The 23,420-nt window shown below is 45.8% G+C and overlaps 1 protein-coding gene across 1 annotated transcript in view; it reads left to right on the plus strand.

Moving 5' to 3' along the window:
- TMEM255B (transmembrane protein 255B) overlaps nt 1-23,420 on the plus strand; it is an 86,653-nt gene that overhangs the window by 44,002 nt on the left and 19,231 nt on the right. The window contains exon 4 of the mRNA XM_066592573.1: nt 9,575-9,664. Coding sequence (XP_066448670.1) covers nt 9,575-9,664 — 90 coding nt within the window. The remainder of the gene's footprint in view (nt 1-9,574; nt 9,665-23,420) is intronic.

The following is a 23,420-nucleotide window of genomic DNA, read 5'->3' on the forward strand; positions in this document are numbered from 1 at the left end:
GGCGGGGCGATAGCCCACAATGCTGTACAGAAGCAATGAGAAATACAATCCTGTGCCACCGCCATCAGGAGCTGCACACGTGGGCATAGCAATGGGGAACCTATGTGCCACACACTATTCATTCTGTCAAGGTGTCTGCATGCCCCAGTCAGACTGGTTATATGCACCTTAACAGTAACCGCGTTGGTGGTAATGTGGTGGTGACTGCGGACCTAGTACCACGGTTGTATTTTGTTGGTTTTCGGAATGCGGCCAGGATTAAGTGGGCCGTGGCGGGGGGATGGTGTGGGGGCTCTCGTTGTGTCGGTAAAGGTGAAATTCTTGGACTGCCACCAGACGAAGCAATGCAAAGACATTTGCCAAGAATGTTTTCCCTGTTGGAGGAGGAGGGGGATGTTTTTGAGGCACTACGTGTCCTCTCCACGTGTCCGTGGTTATATGCACCTTAACAGTAACCGCGTTGGTGGTAATGTGGTGGTGACTGCGGACCTAGTACCACGGTTGTATTTTGTTGGTTTTCGGAATGTGGCCAGGATTAAGTGGGCCGTGGCTGGGGGATGGTGGGGGGGCTCTCTAGTAGTGTCGGTAAAGGTGAAATTCTTGGACTGCCGCCAGACGAACCAATGCAAAGGCATTTGCCAACAATGTTTTCCCTGTTGGAGGAGGAGGGGGATGTTTTTGAGGCACTACGTGTCCTCTCCACGTGTCCGTGGTTATATGCACCTTAACAGTAACCGCGTTGGTGGTAATGTGGTGGTGACTGCGGACCTAGTACCACGGTTGTATTTTGTTGGTTTTCGGAATGTGGCCAGGATTAAGTGGGCCGTGGCGGGGGGATGGTGGGGGGGCTCTCTAGTAGTGTCGGTAAAGGTGAAATTCTTGGACTGCCGCCAGACGAACCAATGCAAAGGAATTTGCCAACAATGTTTTCCCTGTTGGAGGAGGAGGGGGATGTTTTTGAGGCACTACGTGTCCTCTCCACGTGTCCGTGGTTATATGCACCTTAACAGTAACCGCGTTGGTGGTAATGTGGTGGTGACTGCGGACCTAGTACCACGGTTGTATTTTGTTGGTTTTCGGAATGTGGCCAGGATTAAGTGGGCCGTGGCGGGGGGATGGTGGGGGGGCTCTCTAGTAGTGTCGGTAAAGGTGAAATTCTTGGACTGCCGCCAGACGAACCAATGCAAAGGCATTTGCCAACAATGTTTTCCCTGTTGGAGGAGGAGGGGGATGTTTTTGAGGCACTACGTGCCCTCTCCACGTGTCCGTTCCATGTAAGCAATAGTAGCACTCAAGACAGGCCCCAGTAACAATTCTGAAGCAGCAGTATAGCGGGAGCGCAGTCTTCGTTCCATGTAAGCAATAGTAGCACTCAAGACAGGCCCCAGTAACAATTCTGAAGCAGCAGTATAGCGGGAGCGCAGTCTTCGTTCCATGTAAGCAATAGTAGCACTCAAGACAGGCCCCAGTAACAATTCTGAAGCAGCAGTATAGCGGGAGCGCAGTCTTCGTTCCATGTAAGCAATAGTAGCACTCAAGACAGGCCCCAGTAACAATTCTGAAGCAGCAGTATAGCGGGAGCGCAGTCTTCGTTCCATGTAAGCAATAGTAGCACTCAAGACAGGCCCCAGTAACAATTCTGAAGCAGCAGTATAGCGGGAGCGCAGTCTTCGTTCCATGTAAGCAATAGTAGCACTCAAGACAGGCCCCAGTAACAATTCTGAAGCAGCAGTATAGCGGGAGCGCAGTCTTCGTTCCATTTCAGTAGCCTTAGTATAGCCAAGGCACAAGTGACATTTATGTAGCTAAACTGTAGGCCAACCCCACACACCTTTCTGTACCATGAGTGCAGGCGAAGAACATAGAAATTACTATGATTACACTGTAGGTGAGGGCCCCAAAAAATTGGTGTACCAACAGTACTAATGTACCTCAGTAAAAATTGGCCATGCCCAATCAAGATGGCAGGTGAATCGCTTTGGTTAATGTGGCTTAAGTGGTAACTAGGCCTGGAGGCAGCCCAGTGTAACGAAAAATTGGTTCAAGTTAAAGTTCCAACGCTTTTAAGCTAATTGAAACTTATAAAAATTGTTCTGAAAAATTATTTGAGTGAGCCTTGTGGCCCTAAGAAAAATTGCCCGTTCAGCGTGATTACGTGAGGTTTCAGGAGGAGGAGCAGGAGGAGGAGGAGGAGGAATATTAGACACAGATTGATGAAGCAGAAATGTCCCCGTTTTGGATGGTGAGAGAGAACGTAGCTTCCATCCGCGGGTGCAGCCTACGTATTGCTTACGTATCGCTGCTGTCCGCTGGTGGAGAACAGAAGTCTGGGGAAATCCAGCCTTTGTTCATCTTGATGAGTGTTAGCCTGTCGGCACTGTCGGTTGACAAGCGGCTACGCTTATCGGTGATGATTCCCCCAGCCGCACTAAACACCCTCTCCGACAAGACGCTAGCCGCAGGACAAGCAAGCACCTCAAGGGCATACAGGGCTAGTTCAGGCCACGTGTCCAGCTTCGACACCCAGTAGTTGTAGGGGGCAGAGGCGTCACCAAGGATGGTCGTGCGATCCGCTACGTACTCCCTCACCATCCTTTTGCAGTGCTCCCGCCGACTCAGCCGTGACTGGGGAGCGGTGACACAGTCTTGGTGGGGAGCCATAAAGCTGGCCAGGCCCTTAAAGACTGTTGCACTGCCTGGGATGTACATGCTGCTCGATCTACGCACATCCCCTGCAACATGGCCCTCGGAACTGCGCCTTCTGCCACTAGCGCTGTCGGCTGGGAATTTTACCATCAGCTTGTCCGCAAGGGTCCTGTGGTATAGCAACACTCTCGAACCCCTTTCCTCTTCGGGAATCAGAGTGGGCAGGTTCTCCTTATACCGTGGATCGAGCAGTGTGTACACCCAGTAATCCGTAGTGGCCAGAATGCGTGCAACGCGAGGGTCACGAGAAAGGCATCCTAACATGAAGTCAGCCATGTGTGCCAGGGTACCTGTACGCAACACATGGCTGTCTTCACTAGGAAGATCACTTTCAGGATCCTCCTCCTCCTCCTCCTCCTCTTCAGGCCATACACGCTGAAAGGATGACAGGCAATCAGCCGGTGTACCGTCAGCAGCGGGCCAAGCTGTCTCTTCCCCCTCCTCCTCATCCTCCTCATGCTCCTCCTCCTCCTCCTGTACGCGCTGAGAAATAGACAGGAGGGTGCCCTGACTATCCAGCGGCATACTGTCTTCCCCCGCCCCCGTTTCCGAGCGCAAAGCAGCTGCCTTTATGGTTTGCAGGGAATTTCTCAAGATGCATAGCAGAGGAATGGTGACGCTAATGATTGTAGCATCGCCGCTCACCACCTGGGTAGACTCCTCAAAATTACCAAGGACATGGCAGATGTCTGCCAACCAGGCCCACTCTTCTGAAAGGAATTGAGGAGGCTGACTCCCACTGCGCCGCCCATGTTGGAGTTGGTATTCGACTATAGCTCTACGCTGTTCATAGAGCCTGGCCAACATGTGGAGCGTAGAGTTCCACCGTGTGGGCACGTCGCACAGCAGTCGGTGCACTGGCAGCTTAAAGTGATGTTGCAGGGTGCGCAGGGTGGCAGCGTCCGTGTGGGACTTGCGGAAATGTGCGCAGAGCCGGCGCGCCTTTACGAGCAGGTCTGACAAGCGTGGGTAGCTTTTCAGAAAGCGCTGAACCACCAAATTAAATACGTGGGCCAGGCATGGCACGTGCGTGAGGCTGCCGAGCTGCAGAGCCGCCACCAGGTTACGGCCGTTGTCACACACGACCATGCCCGGTTGGAGGCTCAGCGGCGCAAGCCAGCGGTCCGTCTGCTGTGTCAGACCCTGCAGCAGTTCGTGGGCCGTGTGCCTCTTATCGCCTAAGCTGAGTAGTTTCAGCACGGCCTGCTGACGCTTGCCCACCGCTGTGCTGCCACACCGCGCGACACCGACTGCTGGCGACATGCTGCTGCTAACACATCTTGATTGTGAGACAGAGGAGGAGGAGGAGGAGGAGGGTGCTTTAGTGGAGGAAGCATAGACCTCCGCAGATACCAGCACCGAGCTGGGGCCCGCAATTCTGGGGGTGGGTAGGACGTGAGCGGTCCCAGGCTCTGACTCTGTCCCAGCCTCCACTAAATTCACCCAATGTGCCGTCAGGGAGATGTAGTGGCCCTGCCCGCCTGTGCTTGTCCACGTGTCCGTAGTTAAGTGGACCGTGGCAGTAACCGCGTTGGTGAGGGCGCGCACAATGTTGCGGGAGACGTGGTCGTGCAGGGCTGGGACGGCACATCGGGAAAAGTAGTGGCGACTGGGAACTGAGTAGCGCGGGGCCGCCGCCTCCATGATACTTTTGAAGGACTCCGTTTCCACAACCCTATACGGCAGCATCTCAAGGCTGATGAATTTTGCGATGCGGACGGTTAACGTTTGAGCGTGCGGGTGCGTGGCGGCGTACTTGCGCTTGCGCTCGAACACTTGCGCAAGCGACGGCTGAACGGTGCGCTGAACTACACTGCTGGATGGGGCCGAGGACAGCGGAGATGAGGGTGTGGGTGCAGGCCATGAGGCGGTAGTGCCTGTGTCCTGAGAGGGGGGTTGCATCTCAGTGGCAGGTTGGGGCACAGGGGGAGAGGCAGGGGTGCAAACCGGAGGCGGTGAACGGCCTTCGTCCCACCTTGTGGGGTGCTTGGCCATCATATGTCTGCGCATGCTGGTGGTGGTGAGGCTGTTGGTGTTGGCTCCCCGGCTGAGCTTTGCGCGACAAAGGTTGCACACCACTGTTCGTCGGTCGTCAGGCGTCTCTGTGAAAAACTGCCAGACCTTAGAGCACCTCGGCCTCCGCAGGGTGGCATGGCGCGAGGGGGCGCTTTGGGAAACACTTGGTGGATTATTCGGTCTGGCCCTGCCTCTACCCCTGGCCACTGCACTGCCTCTTGCAACCTGCCCTGCTGATGCCCTTGACTCCCCCTCTGAAGACCTGTCCTCCTGAGTAAGCGTTGCACACCAGGTGGGGTCAGTCACCTCATCGTCCTGCTGCTCTTCCTCCGAATCCTCTGTGCGCTGCTCCCTGGGACTTACTGCCCTTACTACTACCTCACTGCAAGACAACTGTGTCTGATCGTCATCGTCCTCCTCACCCACAGAAAGTTGTTGAGACAGTTGGCGGAAGTCCCCAGCCTCTTCCCCCGGACCCCGGGAACTTTCGAATGGTTGGGCATCAGTGACGATAAACTCCTCTGGTGGGAGAGGAACCGCTGCTGCCCAATCTAAGCAGGGGCCCGAGAACAGTTCCTGGGAGTGCTCCCGCTCCTGAGCAGGTGTTATTGTAGTGGAGTGAGGAGGCTGGGAGGAAGGAGGAGCAGCAGACAGAGGATTCGGATTGGCAGCAGTGGACGGCGCAGAACTGCGGGTAGACGATAGGTTGCTCGAAGCACTTTCTGCCATCCAGGACAGGACCTGCTCACACTGCTCATTTTCTAATAACCGTCTCCCGCGTGGACCCATTAATTGGGCGATGAATGTGGGGACGCCAGAAACGTGCCTCTCTCCTAATCGCGCAGCAGTCGGCTGCGACACACCTGGATCAGGAGCTTGGCCTGTGCCCACACCCTGACTTGGCCCTCCGCGTCCTCGGCCACGTCCACGTCCACGTCCTCTAGGCTTACCCCTACCCCTCAGCATGCTGTATTACCAGTGATTAGATTTCCCAGGCAGGAAATAAATTGGCGCAAGACTGCAGGCCAAATATAATTTTTGCCCTTTTTGGAAAACGAAAGGCCCCACTGCCTCTAGTGAATGAATTATCTAAGTTTAATAACTGTGCTGTGTCCCTGCTTATGTGTCACAGAACGTGAGGGTAGCAGAGTTATTAACTGTGGCAGAGCAGGTATTTTTTTTCCCAATTAAGGAAAGCAAATGGCGAACCCAGCAGTAAAGCGTAGCTGGCTGCGTATGATTTAGCAATGTTTTTCACGCAGCTCACACGTCTACACAGGCGTAAGGACGGACACAGGCTGGACAAATAGATTTGTTTTCAGTTTTTTCCCACCAACAGGCAGCACTGCGTATATTCAATGAACCTGCGAAGTTTAATAACTGCGCTGTGTCCCTGCTTATGTGTCACAGAACGTGAGGGTAGCAGAGTTATTATAACTCTTGGAGAGCAGGTATTTTTTTTCCCAATTAAGGAAAGCAAATGGCGAACCCAGCAGTAAAGCGTAGCTGGCTGCGTATGATTTAGCAATGTTTTTCACGCAGCTCACACGTCTACACAGGCGTAAGGACGGACACAGGCTGGACAAATAGATTTGTTTTCAGTTTTTTCCCACCAACAGGCAGCACTGCGTATATTCAATGAACCTGCGAAGTTTAATAACTGCGCTGTGTCCCTGCTTATGTGTCACAGAACGTGAGGGTAGCAGAGTTATTATAACTCTTGGAGAGCAGGTATTTTTTTTCCCAATTAAGGAAAGCAAATGGCGAACCCAGCAGTAAAGCGTAGCTGGCTGCGTATGATTTAGCAATGTTTTTCACGCAGCTCACACGTCTACACAGGCGTAAGGACGGACACAGGCTGGACAAATAGATTTGTTTTCAGTTTTTTCCCACCAACAGGCAGCACTGCGTATATTCAATGAACCTGCGAAGTTTAATAACTGCGCTGTGTCCCTGCTTATGTGTCACAGAACGTGAGGGTAGCAGAGTTATTATAACTCTTGGAGAGCAGGTATTTCTTTTCCCAATTAAGGAAAGCAAATGGCGAACCCAGCAGTAAAGCGTAGCTGGCTGCGTATGATTTAGCAATGTTTTTCACGCAGCTCACACGTCTACACAGGCGTAAGGACGGACACAGGCTGGACAAATAGATTTGTTTTCAGTTTTTTCCCACCAACAGGCAGCACTGCGTATATTCAATGAACCTGCGAAGTTTAATAACTGCGCTGTGTCCCTGCTTATGTGTCACAGAACGTGAGGGTAGCAGAGTTATTATAACTCTTGGAGAGCAGGTATTTTTTTTCCCAATTAAGGAAAGCAAATGGCGAACCCAGCAGTAAAGCGTAGCTGGCTGCGTATGATTTAGCAATGTTTTTCACGCAGCTCACACGTCTACACAGGCGTAAGGACGGACACAGGCTGGACAAATAGATTTGTTTTCAGTTTTTTCCCACCAACAGGCAGCACTGCGTATATTCAATGAACCTGCGAAGTTTAATAACTGCGCTGTGTCCCTGCTTATGTGTCACAGAACGTGAGGGTAGCAGAGTTATTATAACTCTTGGAGAGCAGGTATTTCTTTTCCCAATTAAGGAAAGCAAATGGCGAACCCAGCAGTAAAGCGTAGCTGGCTGCGTATGATTTAGCAATGTTTTTCACGCAGCTCACACGTCTACACAGGCGTAAGGACGGACACAGGCTGGACAAATAGATTTGTTTTCAGTTTTTTCCCACCAACAGGCAGCACTGCGTATATTCAATGAACCTGCGAAGTTTAATAACTGCGCTGTGTCCCTGCTTATGTGTCACAGAACGTGAGGGTAGCAGAGTTATTATAACTCTTGGAGAGCAGGTATTTTTTTTCCCAATTAAGGAAAGCAAATGGCGAACCCAGCAGTAAAGCGTAGCTGGCTGCGTATGATTTAGCAATGTTTTTCACGCAGCTCACACGTCTACACAGGCGTAAGGACGGACACAGGCTGGACAAATAGATTTGTTTTCAGTTTTTTCCCACCAACAGGCAGCACTGCGTATATTCAATGAACCTGCGAAGTTTAATAACTGCGCTGTGTCCCTGCTTATGTGTCACAGAACGTGAGGGTAGCAGAGTTATTATAACTCTTGGAGAGCAGGTATTTCTTTTCCCAATTAAGGAAAGCAAATGGCGAACCCAGCAGTAAAGCGTAGCTGGCTGCGTATGATTTAGCAATGTTTTTCACGCAGCTCACACGTCTACACAGGCGTAAGGACGGACACAGGCTGGACAAATAGATTTGTTTTCAGTTTTTTCCCACCAACAGGCAGCACTGCGTATATTCAATGAACCTGCGAAGTTTAATAACTGCGCTGTGTCCCTGCTTATGTGTCACAGAACGTGAGGGTAGCAGAGTTATTATAACTCTTGGAGAGCAGGTATTTTTTTTCCCAATTAAGGAAAGCAAATGGCGAACCCAGCAGTAAAGCGTAGCTGGCTGCGTATGATTTAGCAATGTTTTTCACGCAGCTCACACGTCTACACAGGCGTAAGGACGGACACAGGCTGGACAAATAGATTTGTTTTCAGTTTTTTCCCACCAACAGGCAGCACTGCGTATATTCAATGAACCTGCGAAGTTTAATAACTGCGCTGTGTCCCTGCTTATGTGTCACAGAACGTGAGGGTAGCAGAGTTATTATAACTCTTGGAGAGCAGGTATTTTTTTTCCCAATTAAGGAAAGCAAATGGCGAACCCAGCAGTAAAGCGTAGCTGGCTGCGTATGATTTAGCAATGTTTTTCACGCAGCTCACACGTGTCCACTGCCCGTAAGGACGGACAGAGGCTGGACAAATAGATTTGTTTTCAGTTTTTTCCCACCAACAGGCAGCACTGCGTATATTCTATGAATAATAACTGTGTTGTGGCCCTGCCTATACAATTCTTTCCCTGCAGTATCAATGGAGGGTGGAATGCTCTGCAGAGGCGATTTTGAGAAGCCCAAAAAAAATGCAGCACAGCTAACAGCAGCCTGGACAGTACTGCACACGGATAAATATGGCCCTAGAAAGGACCGTTGAGGTTCTTGAAGGCTACACTCACTCCTAACACTCTCCCTGCCTATGCAGCACTTCTGTCCCTAATGCCAGGTGCAACGCTCTGCAGAGCCGATTTTGAGAAGAAAAAAAAATCCCACTGCTAACAGCAGCCAACACACAGCTATCAGTGGCCCTAATAAGGACCTTTGGGGGTCTTGAAGCCTACACTAACTACCAATTCTTTCCCTACAGCAGCTCCGGTACAAACAGCACTGTCCCTCATCTAACTCACACCGCATCTGAGGCGAGCCGCGGGAGGGGCCGACTTTTATATTAGGCGAACACCTGATCTCGCCAGCCACTCACAGCAGGGGGGTGGTATAGGGCTTAAACGTTGCAGGGGGAAGTTGTAATGCCTTCCCTGTCTTTCAATTGGCCAGAAAAGCGCGCTAACGTCTCAGGGAAGGAAGTGAAAGTAACCAGAACACCGCATGGTGTTCGTCACGAATAACGAACATCCCGAACACCCTAATATTCGCACGAATATCAAGCTCGGACGAACGCGTTCGCTCATCTCTAATGATGACACATGCACAATGAGGTTATTTATTGCACACAGAGAAGTGCACATCTGTTGCATGCTGATTCCTTACCAATTGTCTTCGATTTCCCTCAGATATGCTAGTTAGAAATTAAGGTCAAGAATCTTGTCATGTGAATAGACTTGATGATAATGCGTACCTCAGCAGTTTAGATGTAGTTAGCAAGTATACTGACTTATTTCTATGATATTTGTGCTATGTACTATAACTTACTCTAAATTCATTTCTCTTTTTCCAGTTAGTAGCCTCCATCGTGTTCATCAGTTTTGGAGTGGTTGCAGCATTCTGTTGTTCTATAGTTGATGGAGTTTTTGCAGCTCGACATATTGTAAGTATTTTCACTTGTTCCTATTTGAGTTAATACTTTAAATTACCTACAATATATATTGAGAATATGAGAAAAATACAGTGTATCAAGAAGTCATGAGTAACATAGCAACACTACTCTGGAGGAACGGCCAAGTTAAAAAAAAGCCTGCAAAATGCATAGTATTGTGCATATATTTTCATTATGCAATTGGCAAATACATGTAGGCCACATCTACATGGCAGTATTCCGGTAAGTATTTAGCAAAAAATCTTTCAGTGTAAACAATGCCAACGATTGAACACCAAATTAAAATGTGTTAGTTTCTCGTTTGTTGTTCATTTTATGTAGGTATCTTGTGTGTATTTTGATTTGTAAACACATCGTTGCCTGTGAAGTGATCATTAGGCCCAGTGTCCACTTGCACGCACGGATTCCTTCTGCTGAATCCCGCAGCAAAATCCAGACGTGCCCGAATACATGGACAGGGAAATACATTTTCTTACCTGTCCAGATCCAGCGCAGGACTCCTCCGTGCCGAACAGATCTTCTTTTTTCAGCACGGCGGATGCGTCCGGACGTGCTGGACGCATGCGCAGTGCAATTTCCCGCGCATCTGTGCCGCGGATCGGACGGCTTCTATCGACTACAATAGAAGCCATCCCGTGGGATCTGCAGAAAAATAGAGCACACTGCGATTTCTTCCATGTCGGAAAAAAAAATCACATCCACATGCTTAAAATTGTTTTGCGGATGCTCATGCATCCCTATGGGCGGCTTGATTTGCGGATCTCCCGTGCGGGAGAGAGGGAGTGCTTTTGAACACATTTAATTAATATAACATAAGTGTGGTGATGATCATCTTTCAAGATGATAATGTATTTTGCCTCAGTGAAAAGAGTCTTAAAGCCTTTCTTCTGGAAAAGCCTATCAACTCATTCACATGGCAAGCAGGCAATCCAGATCTCAATTTTATTGAAAATGATGGAAATTTAAAAAATTGGTTCATAGCAAGGGTCCATCCCGCAATGTAAATTTGTCAACTGCTTCAAGAAGGTTATAACCAGCATGATGACAAATATGCTTGATTATTAGAGAAGTCCAATATTTCATAGAATTCAGGCCATCATAAAAGTCCAACCCAAAGAGTATAAAGGGATTTTCCTAATTCCATAAATATTTCCTCAACACCTCTACTTCATCAGTAAAAATATCCTATAAATTAAAATAATTGGGGTCCTAGAATCAAATCCCACCAAGGACTACATCTGCATGGAGTTGTATGTTCTCACTGGGTTTGCGTGGGTTTTCTCTGGTTACTTTATTTCTTTCCACACTCCAAAAACATACAAATAGATGAATATAGATTGTGAGCCCCAATGGGGATAGAACCCAATATCACTGATGTACGCTGCTGCATAATATGCATGCGCTATATGAATAAAGGTGATTATTGTTATTTACTTATGTTTTATATATGTATCTTGCAGCCAAAAGCCCCCTGCACACGGGCGGAAATTCCGCGGCGGGATTTCCCACAGAATTTCCGCCAGTGGAAGCTGCCATATAGGATTGCGTTAGAAAACACAATCCTAGTCAGACGGCCGCGCGAAATCACACGTGGCAAACAAATCGCGGCATGCTCTATGAGCCCTGTACAGAAATGTCACTCCCCAGCCGCTGGCTCCACTCTGCACATGTGCCGGCAGAGGTAAGTGCTGCGCTGGTCCCTGCAGGGGCTCGGGTCGGGTCCCCCTGCGAGAATTCTCGCAGTGGGATCCGACCCGGCCGTCTGCAGGCGGCCAAAAGGTTCAGCTAAATACATCTGTAGCACAAATCTCTTTCCTGTCAATCACTACAACATATCATTGTAGGGAAAATGTATGGCTTCACAGAATGCACACTCCAGGCTCCTTGTAGGAGTTATTGCAATTCATCTAAGGAATTTGTTATGTTAGCTAAAGACAGATAAAGACATTCAAGGATAGACACCCACCGACTTGTATAACTACAGCTACTGTTTTAGGCCTCATGTCCACGGTACGCTTTTTCATGGATTTCCACAGCAGATGCACTGCGAGTCATCATTAAATTGACTTTTAATGCTTGCGGATTGCATTTTTTTCCCACGAGGATGTACACAGGTGCACTGCCATCATCATTCGCACGGAAAAAATCTGCAACAGCAACTTCCATCCTTTTCCCAACCTCCTTAATTGATTTTAACCTTCAAATCTGCAGTGAATCCGCTAATGTATTGGCAGATGCACTGTGGATCGTAAGCTCCCATAGAGATGAATGGCACTAGAGATGAGCGAGCATACTCGCTAAGGACAATTGCTCGATCGAAGCTTCGGATGCCGGCGTGGGTGACAGGTGAGTTGCAGCAGTGAGCAGGAGGGAGCAGGGGGGAAAGAGGGAGAGAGAGATCTCCCTCCGTTCCTCCCCGCTCTCCCCCGCCGCCGGCAGCCGAATCTTTGCTCCCGAGCGGGCAGGTACTCGCTAAGGGCAATGCTCGATCGAGCATTTGCCCTTAGCGAGTATGCTCGCTCATCTCTAAATGGCACACATCCGCGGTAAAATGAAAAATGCTGCAGTTTATTATCCGCCCGTGGCATCTGCTAATCAAATAAAAACAAATATGCAGATGTTAAATGAAGTGCGGATGCTGAATGCTTCCCTATGAGTGGCTTGATTTGCGGATCTCACGTGCGCGATTCTGCAAATCAAATCCGCCTGTGCACATTAGGCCTTAGAATGCCAGATAATTGCAGTAATCAAGAATTCCTTCTATGTCAGAAATTTTTATATTTTGACGCTTAACTTTTTATCCCATAGGGGAATATTGATTTCATACAACCCATAAGTCAATGTGGACCCTATTCTTAAAGAAAAAATTATTGCACATCACTTAAATAGAATGTGTGAGAGCTAACATTATTATTATTTCCCTATCAATATCTATGCAAAATTAAAATATAATATGTCTCACCTACAGCATAGCATAATAACCGCTAGATGCCAATGCAAACACAAGAAAAATTATACACACCAAAAATTATTAGTCATTCTTCAACCGCAGTTCATATTTTCCGCAGTTCTCTTAGGATAACAGCTAAAACAGATAAAACAAAAGAATACAAAAGAAAACCAAGGCAACGAGAGCAGAGACTATGTGATTTAATGGTGTGATGTACCTCATATTGAAAATATATTCATCTAAGTTGGGCCGTATTGCCTCTGTGTGTCAGAAATCTAAATACAATTTACTATAAAGTGTAATTGGGGAGAAATGCATGCCGTGCAAGATTCCCCAATAGTCCCAGACGTGAGAAGATAGCTTAAGTAGGTATTTTATTTCGATTGTCTACCATTTGCATCCATCTATACATGTCACAATCAAAAGAATTATTGTTAAATTTACCATATGCATCTGGGTATGCTTGACTAGATCTTTAGGGTATGATAAAAGTGGTAACCATGTTTAACCATGTGGGTAGGGGGTCACAATGAGTCTTTAGTGATTGCCGTGGTCTCTAGTAAGGTTAAAGCAATAAGGAGTTGCAGGGGTAAAGCATTATGGTGAGACTGGGGTGTGAGCGAAGGCATCTAATGGAGACAAGAAAGGGATGGTAAGTGAAGGCAACTTACAAATAAGGGAGATGGAATAAATCCTCCACAGTTATTCAATCTCCCTTATTTGCATATTACCCAGAGGAGAGTGCATGGCCATTTGAGTCTCCTCACTTAGTTTATAGTATAGTTGCTCTCCCTAAGGAGAAAAGATAGCGTTTCTGACCCCTGAAGGCAACTTAGGCATGCTTATCTAAAAACGGAACAAAGGAAGAACATGGCTTGCTGTATGGAGGAGTATAAAAACACACAAGTGCTCCTATTCTCCCCAACTCTTATCTGTGATTTACTGTGGCAATCTATGAAGTTTTGAAAATTGTGGGCTCCACTGACCTTTGAGGCAGAGGAAGAAACAAACATGGAACTGGGAGGTACCTTGCCAAAACTCGGCACAAGTTTCTGCTTTCCCTCCTGCTCCGCTTCGCACAGAATGGACTCTATCACATGTTCTGAATGGGACACTGGCTCAAATGAAGAGCCTGATGATTAGGACTACAAAAGGCAAGGCAATCCCTATTAAGAAGGACCTGGAACTAATGGTCTTACTTATAGAAGTTTGCTCAACAAGCTCATAAGTTACTGTCTCAGAATCCATGAAGTGTTGCCATTTCACCTTACAGCCACAAAAGTCTTGGCACTTATACGGCCACATGTGCATGCCTGAACCAGACAGTTCCCTCTTGCATAGCGGTTGGTCGTCCAGCCAATGTTTTTTGACTACCTGGTCCCACCCAGATGGGGACCTGCCACTTCAGCTTAACACAACATGTCACAATACCACTTTATAAGCATAAAAAGTTAACATTCAAACAACAACCTCCCTAAATCACTATGTCTAGATTTTCAGCCTTTAAAGTTTTCATGCAATTCCCCCAAGACACTCAGGCATTACCAACCATCCAGTCACCATAATTTTCCCTAGTTTTTTCTCCAAGTTCCTTATGTCCTATTACACCTATACTTATAAACATTGTGGTCCTGAAGAGAGACTCATTGCCCACCTATGGGCCTACGAATTCTAACTGTGATGGATATGTTCCCTCACACCTTTTCTCAGTTCACTTTCAGCCTAGAAAAATAGATGCATGACATGGCTGATTTTCTTTTAGGGGATCAGTCCTTACCTTCTACCATTTTTTGTAATGTTGTTGATAAAACAAATTAGACTTATGACCACTGTACAAAGTAATGACATTGTGCCTAGTGATGTGGTTGCTTATGTATCTCTAGATTCTTTATAGACTTGCAAGAAGTAGACAGCTCCATTCTCACTGCAGGGGCCAGACTTGGTATTACAGGCAAAGTTCACAATGAAATGTATGAGAACTTGTTCTGCAATACCAAGTCTGGCCACTGCAGTATGAATGGCACTGTCTGCTTACTGCAAAAAATCAGCTTTGTACATGAGGTCAGTAGCCAGGCAAACCGCTGATCGATGGAGGTTTTGGGCGATGGACCTATATTAATCTACTATTGATAGCCTGTCCTAAGGAAAGGCCATCAATAGTTTACAATCGGACAACCCCTTTAATGTATGAGATTAGAAAAACTGTCTGATTTTCATTCCAGAAACAGCTCAACACCGGCCTGTGTCTAGCATTCAGCTGAAGATTGCTGCTGACTTGCAGTACTAGGTTTGGCCTACGGACAAGAATTTCTGGGGGAAATACACACTTTTTTCTACCCTCATACAACCTTTTAAGAGTCTGTAATGAGCTAGATTATAAATGCTCCTGATTTTATAAGGGAGAGAAAAGATTTGTTGATTATATATGTTTGTTTGTTTTTACTCATTAAGGACTAATGTCTCACTTACATGGGACAGCTGTCATCTAAACGATCCGCACAAGCGGGTGTCATTGCTAGATGTTTGTACTTGTGCAGAATGTTTAGACAGGCAGATCATTGCTAGGATTCACTCACTTGTCGCTAACTCCTTGCTCTCTGTTCACATTCTATGTGAAGCGCTGAGCAGGAAGCGTTTACACGCAGCGATGTATGAGCTAACCACCGATGATTTTTATGCTGGTTGAAAGTGAGCGACAAACAAACAAAAAATCCATAGTGCATGATGGCTTCGCATTTAGACGTAAAGATTATGCTGCATTTTTGTTTATTTGAACGAATTTTGCATGATAATCGCTTCGTGTAAATGGCCCTTTATTCAGAGGACCGTATGCTCAAATACGCTTGCTTCAGCACAACGTATTTGCGCAGTGAATGAGGTTGTATTGCGTGTGTATTGGCACATAGTACCGTACTTTTTGTGCACACAGGGCCTGTTCACATGTGCGCGCAACTCCCCACCCCCCTTTTCGCCCTGATGTGAAAGTCTATTTAGCCTAATGAGGTCCAGTTATGTTATGTTCTTCACAGAATTGCGCAGGATATTGTGCATTTGCGCACCTCCCATAGACTTATATGGGGGCCTTTGCTGAGCAGAAAGATAGAGCAGGTCCTGTTTTCTTGCGTGCGCAGAAGATGGCATCAATGGACTCTATTCTCTTTGCATTCCGTGCGTATATCTTATGTGTGCAAGAACACACACAAATGCGGTTGTCTGAAGAAGCCCCAAGTTAGGTAAATTAAGGCATCGTCCTCTTGGAGGAAGGATAATTCCTCAGTCCAACGTATTGTGAAAATGTACATTTGCAGAACAGGAACATAAACTGCAATACTCAGCTGTCCACTAGGAGGCAAACACCGTCTACTGAAACTATACAAGTTTCTCATTTTTTTAGCATCTATCACTTTTCTATTTTCTGTTTAAATTTGTCCTTTAACCATTTTTTTTGTGCACTGAGATAACTTAGGATAGATCAGTAAGTTTCCCTGCAGTCTGTAAATCCTGCATAGGTTTGAAGTCTATTTTGCTGTAACCGCAACAGTTCGGTACAATATTTAAACCTCCCTTTTTAAAACTGGCAAGCTCTGTTTTATAATCCTGTGATGTACTGAAGATAAGTATGAAACAGAAGCATATATCACTATTAGGTATCATTGTAGGTATGCATCAGTATTCCCCAATATATTCCTCCAAGGGAAATCTGCAGTGCATACTACTGTAAAGGCATACACTGGTATGCAGTATCTCATACGCTAATTCCCATAAAAAAAAGGTTGCACAGTATACTTTTTTGTGACCATATTCCTTTGTATAGGGAAGTCTAGCTTTCTTATACAGTGAAAATCTAACCTGGAGTATTCCAAAAGGATTTCAGGGCTCATATATTCACCTTATGTGCTGGGAGCTTTCTTGGTGATGTCAAATGTGTTCACATAATGAGATGTCAACTGATCTTTATAAATACATAATAAATATAAACCTGCATAAAAGTGTGTAAGGCTGGGTTCACACAGGGTGGAATTGGCGCAGAAGTTCCGCCGTAATCCTAAATCCGAGACTAAGCAGCAAAGTGGACGAGATTTGCAAAAATCTCATCTACACGATGCAGACAGTCTGTTGCGGCCAAGCCACGCTGAAACCGACATGCCGTGCGGAATTCAAAGCTGCGACATGCCAATTGTATCACCATTTCCGCTGTGGGCTCTCTCTCAGCCACGATTTGTGATGTTTTGTAGCCCATGTTTCCCTATGAAGCCTTCCTCTCTGTTACATCAGACGAAAATGCGTTTTTCATGCGGTGCAATGCAACTGTAACAGTAGTAAGTCCTACTGTAAAAGCCCTATCTGCATAAAAAAAAAAAAATCACCTAACAGGTGCTGTCAGCTCCGCCGCCGCACTTTCTTTGCAGCTCCAGCACACTTTTCTGTAGTCTTCAGGCAACCCTTCCTGGATTGGAGGTTTAAAATCCCCGCCTCCAGGAAACGCTGGTTGTGATTGGTTCTCTAGCACCGCGGCTCAGCCAATCACTGCAGCACTCAATGTAGAGGAAATAGAATAAAGAATCCACTACCAAAAAAAGCAGATTAGATTTCTACTATTACTTAGTAACAAAAATGAAGGTGATACATTCCCTTCCAGTCAGCCGATATGCTGTATTCCAGAAGAGGGTTATACGTTCTGGTAACTAACCTTGTTCTCAGCTCTCTTTTTGTTTTTACTTAGTCTAAAGGTATACTTGGTTTCCTTGGCGGAGGAGAAGGTCACAGCACAGTGGGTGATAAATGGCTGCTGTTAATCTAGCTGTCTTCTTGTTCTTGCCGGGCTGTGCATTTGTTCTGATTGCTTGGTTGGATTATAAAGATTGATATAGTTCACCCACCGTACATTATAAAATAACTAAAATGTATTAGGATCAGTGTTAAATTGCGCGGCTACAGCTCCACAGTCTCTGATAAAAGTATGAAGTTATGTGTTTTTATTTTCATCTTGAATAGAACAAGTATGAAGAGGCCATATCTAGTGAATTAATTGCTTTTGTGCAGCTCATAATGAGTGAGATAAACACTGGGCTCAGGACTCCATGTACTCTGCAGTTACAGGATGTGCTGATATAATGCAGGAGCTCCAAAAACAATGTACACTGTACCTTGTGCTCTGCAGAAATTAGGAGTGTTTTCCTGTAAATGTCCTATATATTTCATGTAACGTTTGATGCTTTAAAGCTGGGGGGTTTCTTTTGTATTTGTTAGTTTTGGTCTGTTCTTTTTTTAAGTGACTTGCCAGAAGAAATGCATAAAAATTACTTCAGTGTACATTAAAATGTGAAAACGGGTTTGTTTTTCCTATATTCACGTCTATGTTAAGATATGACTGCTTGAAATTGCAGCCCAAAGCCTCAGACAGAACTACTGGGACATTCTGATGACAGCATATCCCATTCTGGTGTTTGTCAGTGTTGTCATGGAAAACTTGTGTAACTCCAAATCAGTATTAATGTGCACATCATAATTGGCTTGATTGGTGGCTCATATGTTTGCATTTCTGTAGAAATAGATACAGTATGTTTGGATATTTGAATCCCCATTAAGAGCTTAATGGCATTATTATTAAAATGTGGACATGCTGCCATTGGAGTCTTCAGTATTGCAGTTTTAGACTTTGGACCCGTAATTTTAAGCCATATCTGAGTTCAGAATAAAAGGGATTGGGCTAAAGTATAAAATTATCCCCCATCCACAAGGAGTAAACTTTATGATTAGTGGGGGTCCAACCACTGGGACCCGCATCAATTCCGAGAATGAGGATCCTGAAGGTTCCTTTAGGAATGGAGCAAATGTGTTCCTTTCATTTCACTGGGAGAGTCTGAAGTTGCTGCGTACAAGCCATTTTCAGCATTCCATTTGAAATGAATAGAGAAGCAGCAGCGTGCATATACGTCCTCCACTCTATTCTTGTAGAAACTTTTGGGATCCACATTTTAGAAATAGTTGGCTTCTCAGGGGTTGGACCCCCAGTGATCATAAAATTATTGCTTATCCTGTGGTTAGGGGATAACTATATAACTTGGCACAACCCTTTGAGAGGCTAACAAATGGTTTTCACATGTTTAATATATGCATTTCTTCTGGTAGATCTTCATATAGCATATGACTGGCATTAATTACTATTTGACTAATACAATTTTGAATGCATGTTTTACTAACTTCCCAACTTTAAGCAACTCGCTCTTATGTAGCCTATGTTGGCATGTTTAGCTCAGGTCAACCTTTAAAACAGAACTATATCCAACATGACTCAAAGCGCTGAAGGATTAACCATTGAAAGCATACCTATGTTTTAATGGGCATTCTGTCATACTTATTTGTAGATTAACAAATTCAGAGGCTTTTAGCAACTAGACCCCCATAATGAACTTCCCCATATAATATTCTCATCATCCTCTATCTAGCCTATGTCCTTATCACATGATGTATTGCACCATTCCCGAAGTCTCCTGAAATCTCAGAGAGGCAGAGAGATTTAGGCAGAATCTATGCAATGCCCTTTCATGTGTGAGTAGCAGCGGCCCACATGGCAGCCAGGGCTGTTGTATAGCAATAGATGTCACCAGTAGGCAGCCAATGTGCAGATGTGCCAATTCCATCTACTACTGCTGCCCAGCTGTCACAGAGCCACACGCGCCTGCTGCAAGCTCAAACTTGAAGGATCGCTACACAGATTCTGCTTACACATCCACTTCCTCACTCTGCTACATTTCAAAACTCTGTGCTTGTTTCCCTTGGTCTCTCACCACGGACTCCCTCCTATGTCCCCCACAGCATAATAAAGCAAAGGAGCTATCGGATAGCTTTAACTGACTGTTCAGATGGTACTGCTATCAATTACCATGAGCATACCCCCCAACTTATGAACAATGAAAAAACAGACAACTCCTGATAGAGCAGCATGGTAAAATAAAAATATGACGTATTTTTTATTTAATGCTAAGCCATGCTATTTGTATCTCCTCACAATAATCATGCTTGTTAGGTCAAATGCACACAGGTGGAAATTCCGTGGCGGGATTTCCTGCAGAATTTCCGCTGGTGCCGGCTGCTGCCCGCTGCCATAGGATTGCATTAGATAATGCAATCCTATGCAGACAGCTGCGATTTGACCGCTGGTGACACGCCGGCCCTGGTCTGTGCATGCGAGGCTGTGCAACAGCCGGCGCAAAGCTGTGCAAGATGTCAGGAGGAGGTGAGCGCTGGGTGACTGCAGGGGCATGGCACGTATACCGCTGCAAGAATTCCCACAGCGGGGTCCGACCCGGCCATCTGCAGGAGGCCTTAGTTATGCCCTCACAGTAATAATGCCCCTTAAGGAACTCCTTACAGTAATAGTGTCCCTTAGTCACCCTCTCACAATAATAACGCCTCTCAGTGATCCAATCGCAGTAATAATATACCTCTAAATAATAGCACCTCTACACAGTGATAGTAATTACAGTGCAGTTACCTCCAGTGATCACAGGTGACGTCTTCTCTGATTCGTGTCATCCATTTTTCCTCTCTCTGGTGACAGAGCGCCATGAAGACTTCTTCCAGGCATGACTTATCTCTGCATACACTCCCCATATGGCCACTACCCTCATGAACCTCTCAGTAACCTGTCTAAAGTGCTAGTTACCCCTTTGTGGCTCCACAAAGTAATAGCGCCCCTTCTGTAGATTGGTTCATCGAGCGCTGCTGTGATTGGCTGAGCCGTTGCGCTCGAGAACCAATAAGAGCCAGCGCTTCTTGGAGGCGGGATTTCTTAACCCCCTGACCAGGAAGTGCTGGCTGAAGACTACAAATAAGTGCTGCACAACTCCCGGAGAAGAAGTGTGTCGGAGCAGACAGTGCCTGTTAGGTAATGCATTGTTTTTTTGGGGGGGGAGTTATGCAGCTAGGGCTTATTTTAGGGACAAACAGTAGGACTTCCTACTGTAAAAGTTGCACCGCATGAAAACCACGATTTCATGTGATGCAACACAAAGGAAGGCTCCGTAGGAAAACATGGGCTACAAAACAGAGCAAATCGCGAAAATATTCAGCATGCCGCAATTTTTTTCTTGCAATGTAGCATGCTACAAAACATCGCTAATGTGAAGGAACCCGTAGGAAAGCATGGGCTTCATATTCATGCGTTTTGTAGCGCTGTCGCATCGCAAGAAAATCACGTGATTTTGTTGCCTGTGTAAAAGTGGCCTGAACCAGATGCTCTGAATTTATTCGGTGACTGGAGACTGTGATTCAGCCAGCATATTAAAGGGGTTGTCTCGCGATAGCAAGTGGGGTTATACACTTCTGTATGGCCATATTAATGCACTTTGTAATGTACATCATGCATTAAATATGAGCCATACAGAAGTTATTCACTTACCTGCTCCGTTGCTAGCGTCCCCGTCGCCATGGATCCGTCTAATTTTGATGTCTTCTGGCGTTTTTAGACGCGCTTGCGCAGTCCGTGCTTCTGGCTGGTGAATGGGGCCGCTCGTCATCGTAGCTCCGCCCCGTCACGTGTGCCGATTCCAGCCAATCAGGAGGCTGGAATCGGCAATGGAACGCACAGAGCCCATGGTGCACCATGGGAGAAGACCCGCGGTGCACCATGGGAGAAAACCGCAGTGCATCCCTGGGAAAGGACCGGCGGCCATCTTAGGTAGAAGATTTGTATAACTCCATATTTCGTCGGATCGGTGAGTAGCAAGCGGTTTAAAAACCGCTTTAAATTGCTATTTTATGCCAGAGGGGTGACAGGGGGAATGGGCTAATGTAAAATTTTGATGTTTGCCGCGAGACAACCCCTTTAAGTCCTGCAACCGTCTACTGTGAGTAAACTTTGTGCAGCACTTTGTATTGAGAATAGAGATGATCCTGTGACAACTGTATTCATTGTTACTGACAACCACCAAGCTGTATCCATCAGACAAGCTGATTATATACTAGTGTTTGTCATCAGTTCCTCATGTAAATTATCATACGTGGGATCAGCCATAAGACTGGAGCATAAATTTGATCCCTCTTCTGTTGGTGACCACAGAATGTCTGCAGTATCGCAACCCTTTTTATCTGTGCACTCGGGCAATCTTACATCATTTTTAGGATATGGGTCTTGAGAGGGTTAACAAGACTCATAGAGGGGGTTACTGAGAGGCAAAATTGAGAACTAGAGAAGTATTTTGGATAATGGTTCTGGGCAGACGCCATCCTGGAGGTTTGAATTACTGTTCGGATTTACTGTACATTTATTGATGTTTTGTGTTAGCATGTTCTGTTGATTTGAGGTCATCCTTAATGTGATTGATTATTCACCATATGTGCAGAAGCGGTCTGTTTTTAACCAGAGGCATGAGGCTGGGAATGACATTATGAGGAAGAGCTTGGTTTGTGAGGCTTGAAACATGTAAATTGTTCCACTTTTTTTCCGTCTCCTTCTATGAGGATGTCTTTGAGGATGCTATAATAAAAGTTTTGTTTTTAATGTCATACGAATGTTGGAAGAAATGTTGTGTTTTGGCATCAGAGACTGTAACTGCAAAGCTGTGTGTCCAATTGAGATTACAACTGCTCTGCTGTGTGCCTTATAGAGACTTATATAATAACCATGCTCTGTACCTTCTGAAAATGTTGCATAGATTGCTTTCACCGAATGACACTGTTTTGTAGCCATAACGGTAATCGCCCTGTACAGAATACAGTTACTTTAGCTGTACCGCCTCCTTAAATCCCTGAGTCAAGGGCCAGGCTCAAATTATGACCCTCCTATATACCGCCTCCCTACTGTAAAATAATTTAGTATGTTTGATTGTGATAAGTCCACTTCAAAAATATCATAGATTTTGAGCATATTGCATTTTTGCAGGATTTTTGCAATGAATTGTGGAAATAAATGCAATGTTATATGAAATGATCCCTCTAGCACAAATGTGTATAGGATCTGTTACTGTTGAAGGAACTGCACAGATATGATCCCATCCCCATACTTGTGCTGGTCCAGAAGCCAGTGAGCAGAACAACTACAAAGCTCCACAAAGGAGGAGAGCATGAGCTATTCTTTGTAAGTGTCTGGGGTCTGGTCTGGAGTCTGGTCTGGTTTCTGTATGTATTTAGGGGCTATAGTGCAGAGTTGCTACTTAATAAAAGGGGTTATCTAGCCTTTAACTGATAGCCTATGTGATGGTGGGGGTCCACCACTTGGGACCCCAACTAATCAGCTGAATGAAAGGGCTTCAGTGCTCATGTGAGTGCAGCAGCCTCTTCAATGTTTTCATCTCAGCAAGATCCTGTTAGCACTCTGAACACCATGTTTTTATAGTGGCTGTTCTGAGTACTACAGGCTTGGATTAACATCAGTGGTTTCTTTGCAGGAAAGTGGAAACCTTAGAATCAACTAGTAGACCACCATTTACACCGTTTATTGAAAGATCCAATAGCACGTTAGAAGAACTTGTTTTATTAGTATACTGTAGGCCTGGTGAGAATGGTAATTGGGAGTTAGAAGCCTCGCTGGTCTATTGTAAATCTTGTTTTCATCCTCATTTTGCAGTTTGCAATAGTTGTATACTCTTGTAAAAAAAATCAAGCACCTAGAAGGAGTTGTTGTTTTGCTACAAAACCCAGCATGCAGTTACATATCAGGCAGATATACAAATGATTAGAGTTGTGTTGTGATTAGATGAATGGTCTTACCACCTGAGGCCCTAAAAGTGGTTCTACCCTTGGCCTATAAAGAGGCTCTCAGAGGCTACTGGTGTGTAATGGACTTCTTTTTCT

The sequence above is a fragment of the Eleutherodactylus coqui genome, chromosome 1, assembly GCF_035609145.1.
Source record: "Eleutherodactylus coqui strain aEleCoq1 chromosome 1, aEleCoq1.hap1, whole genome shotgun sequence".
Lineage (NCBI taxonomy): Eukaryota > Metazoa > Chordata > Amphibia > Anura > Eleutherodactylidae > Eleutherodactylus > Eleutherodactylus coqui.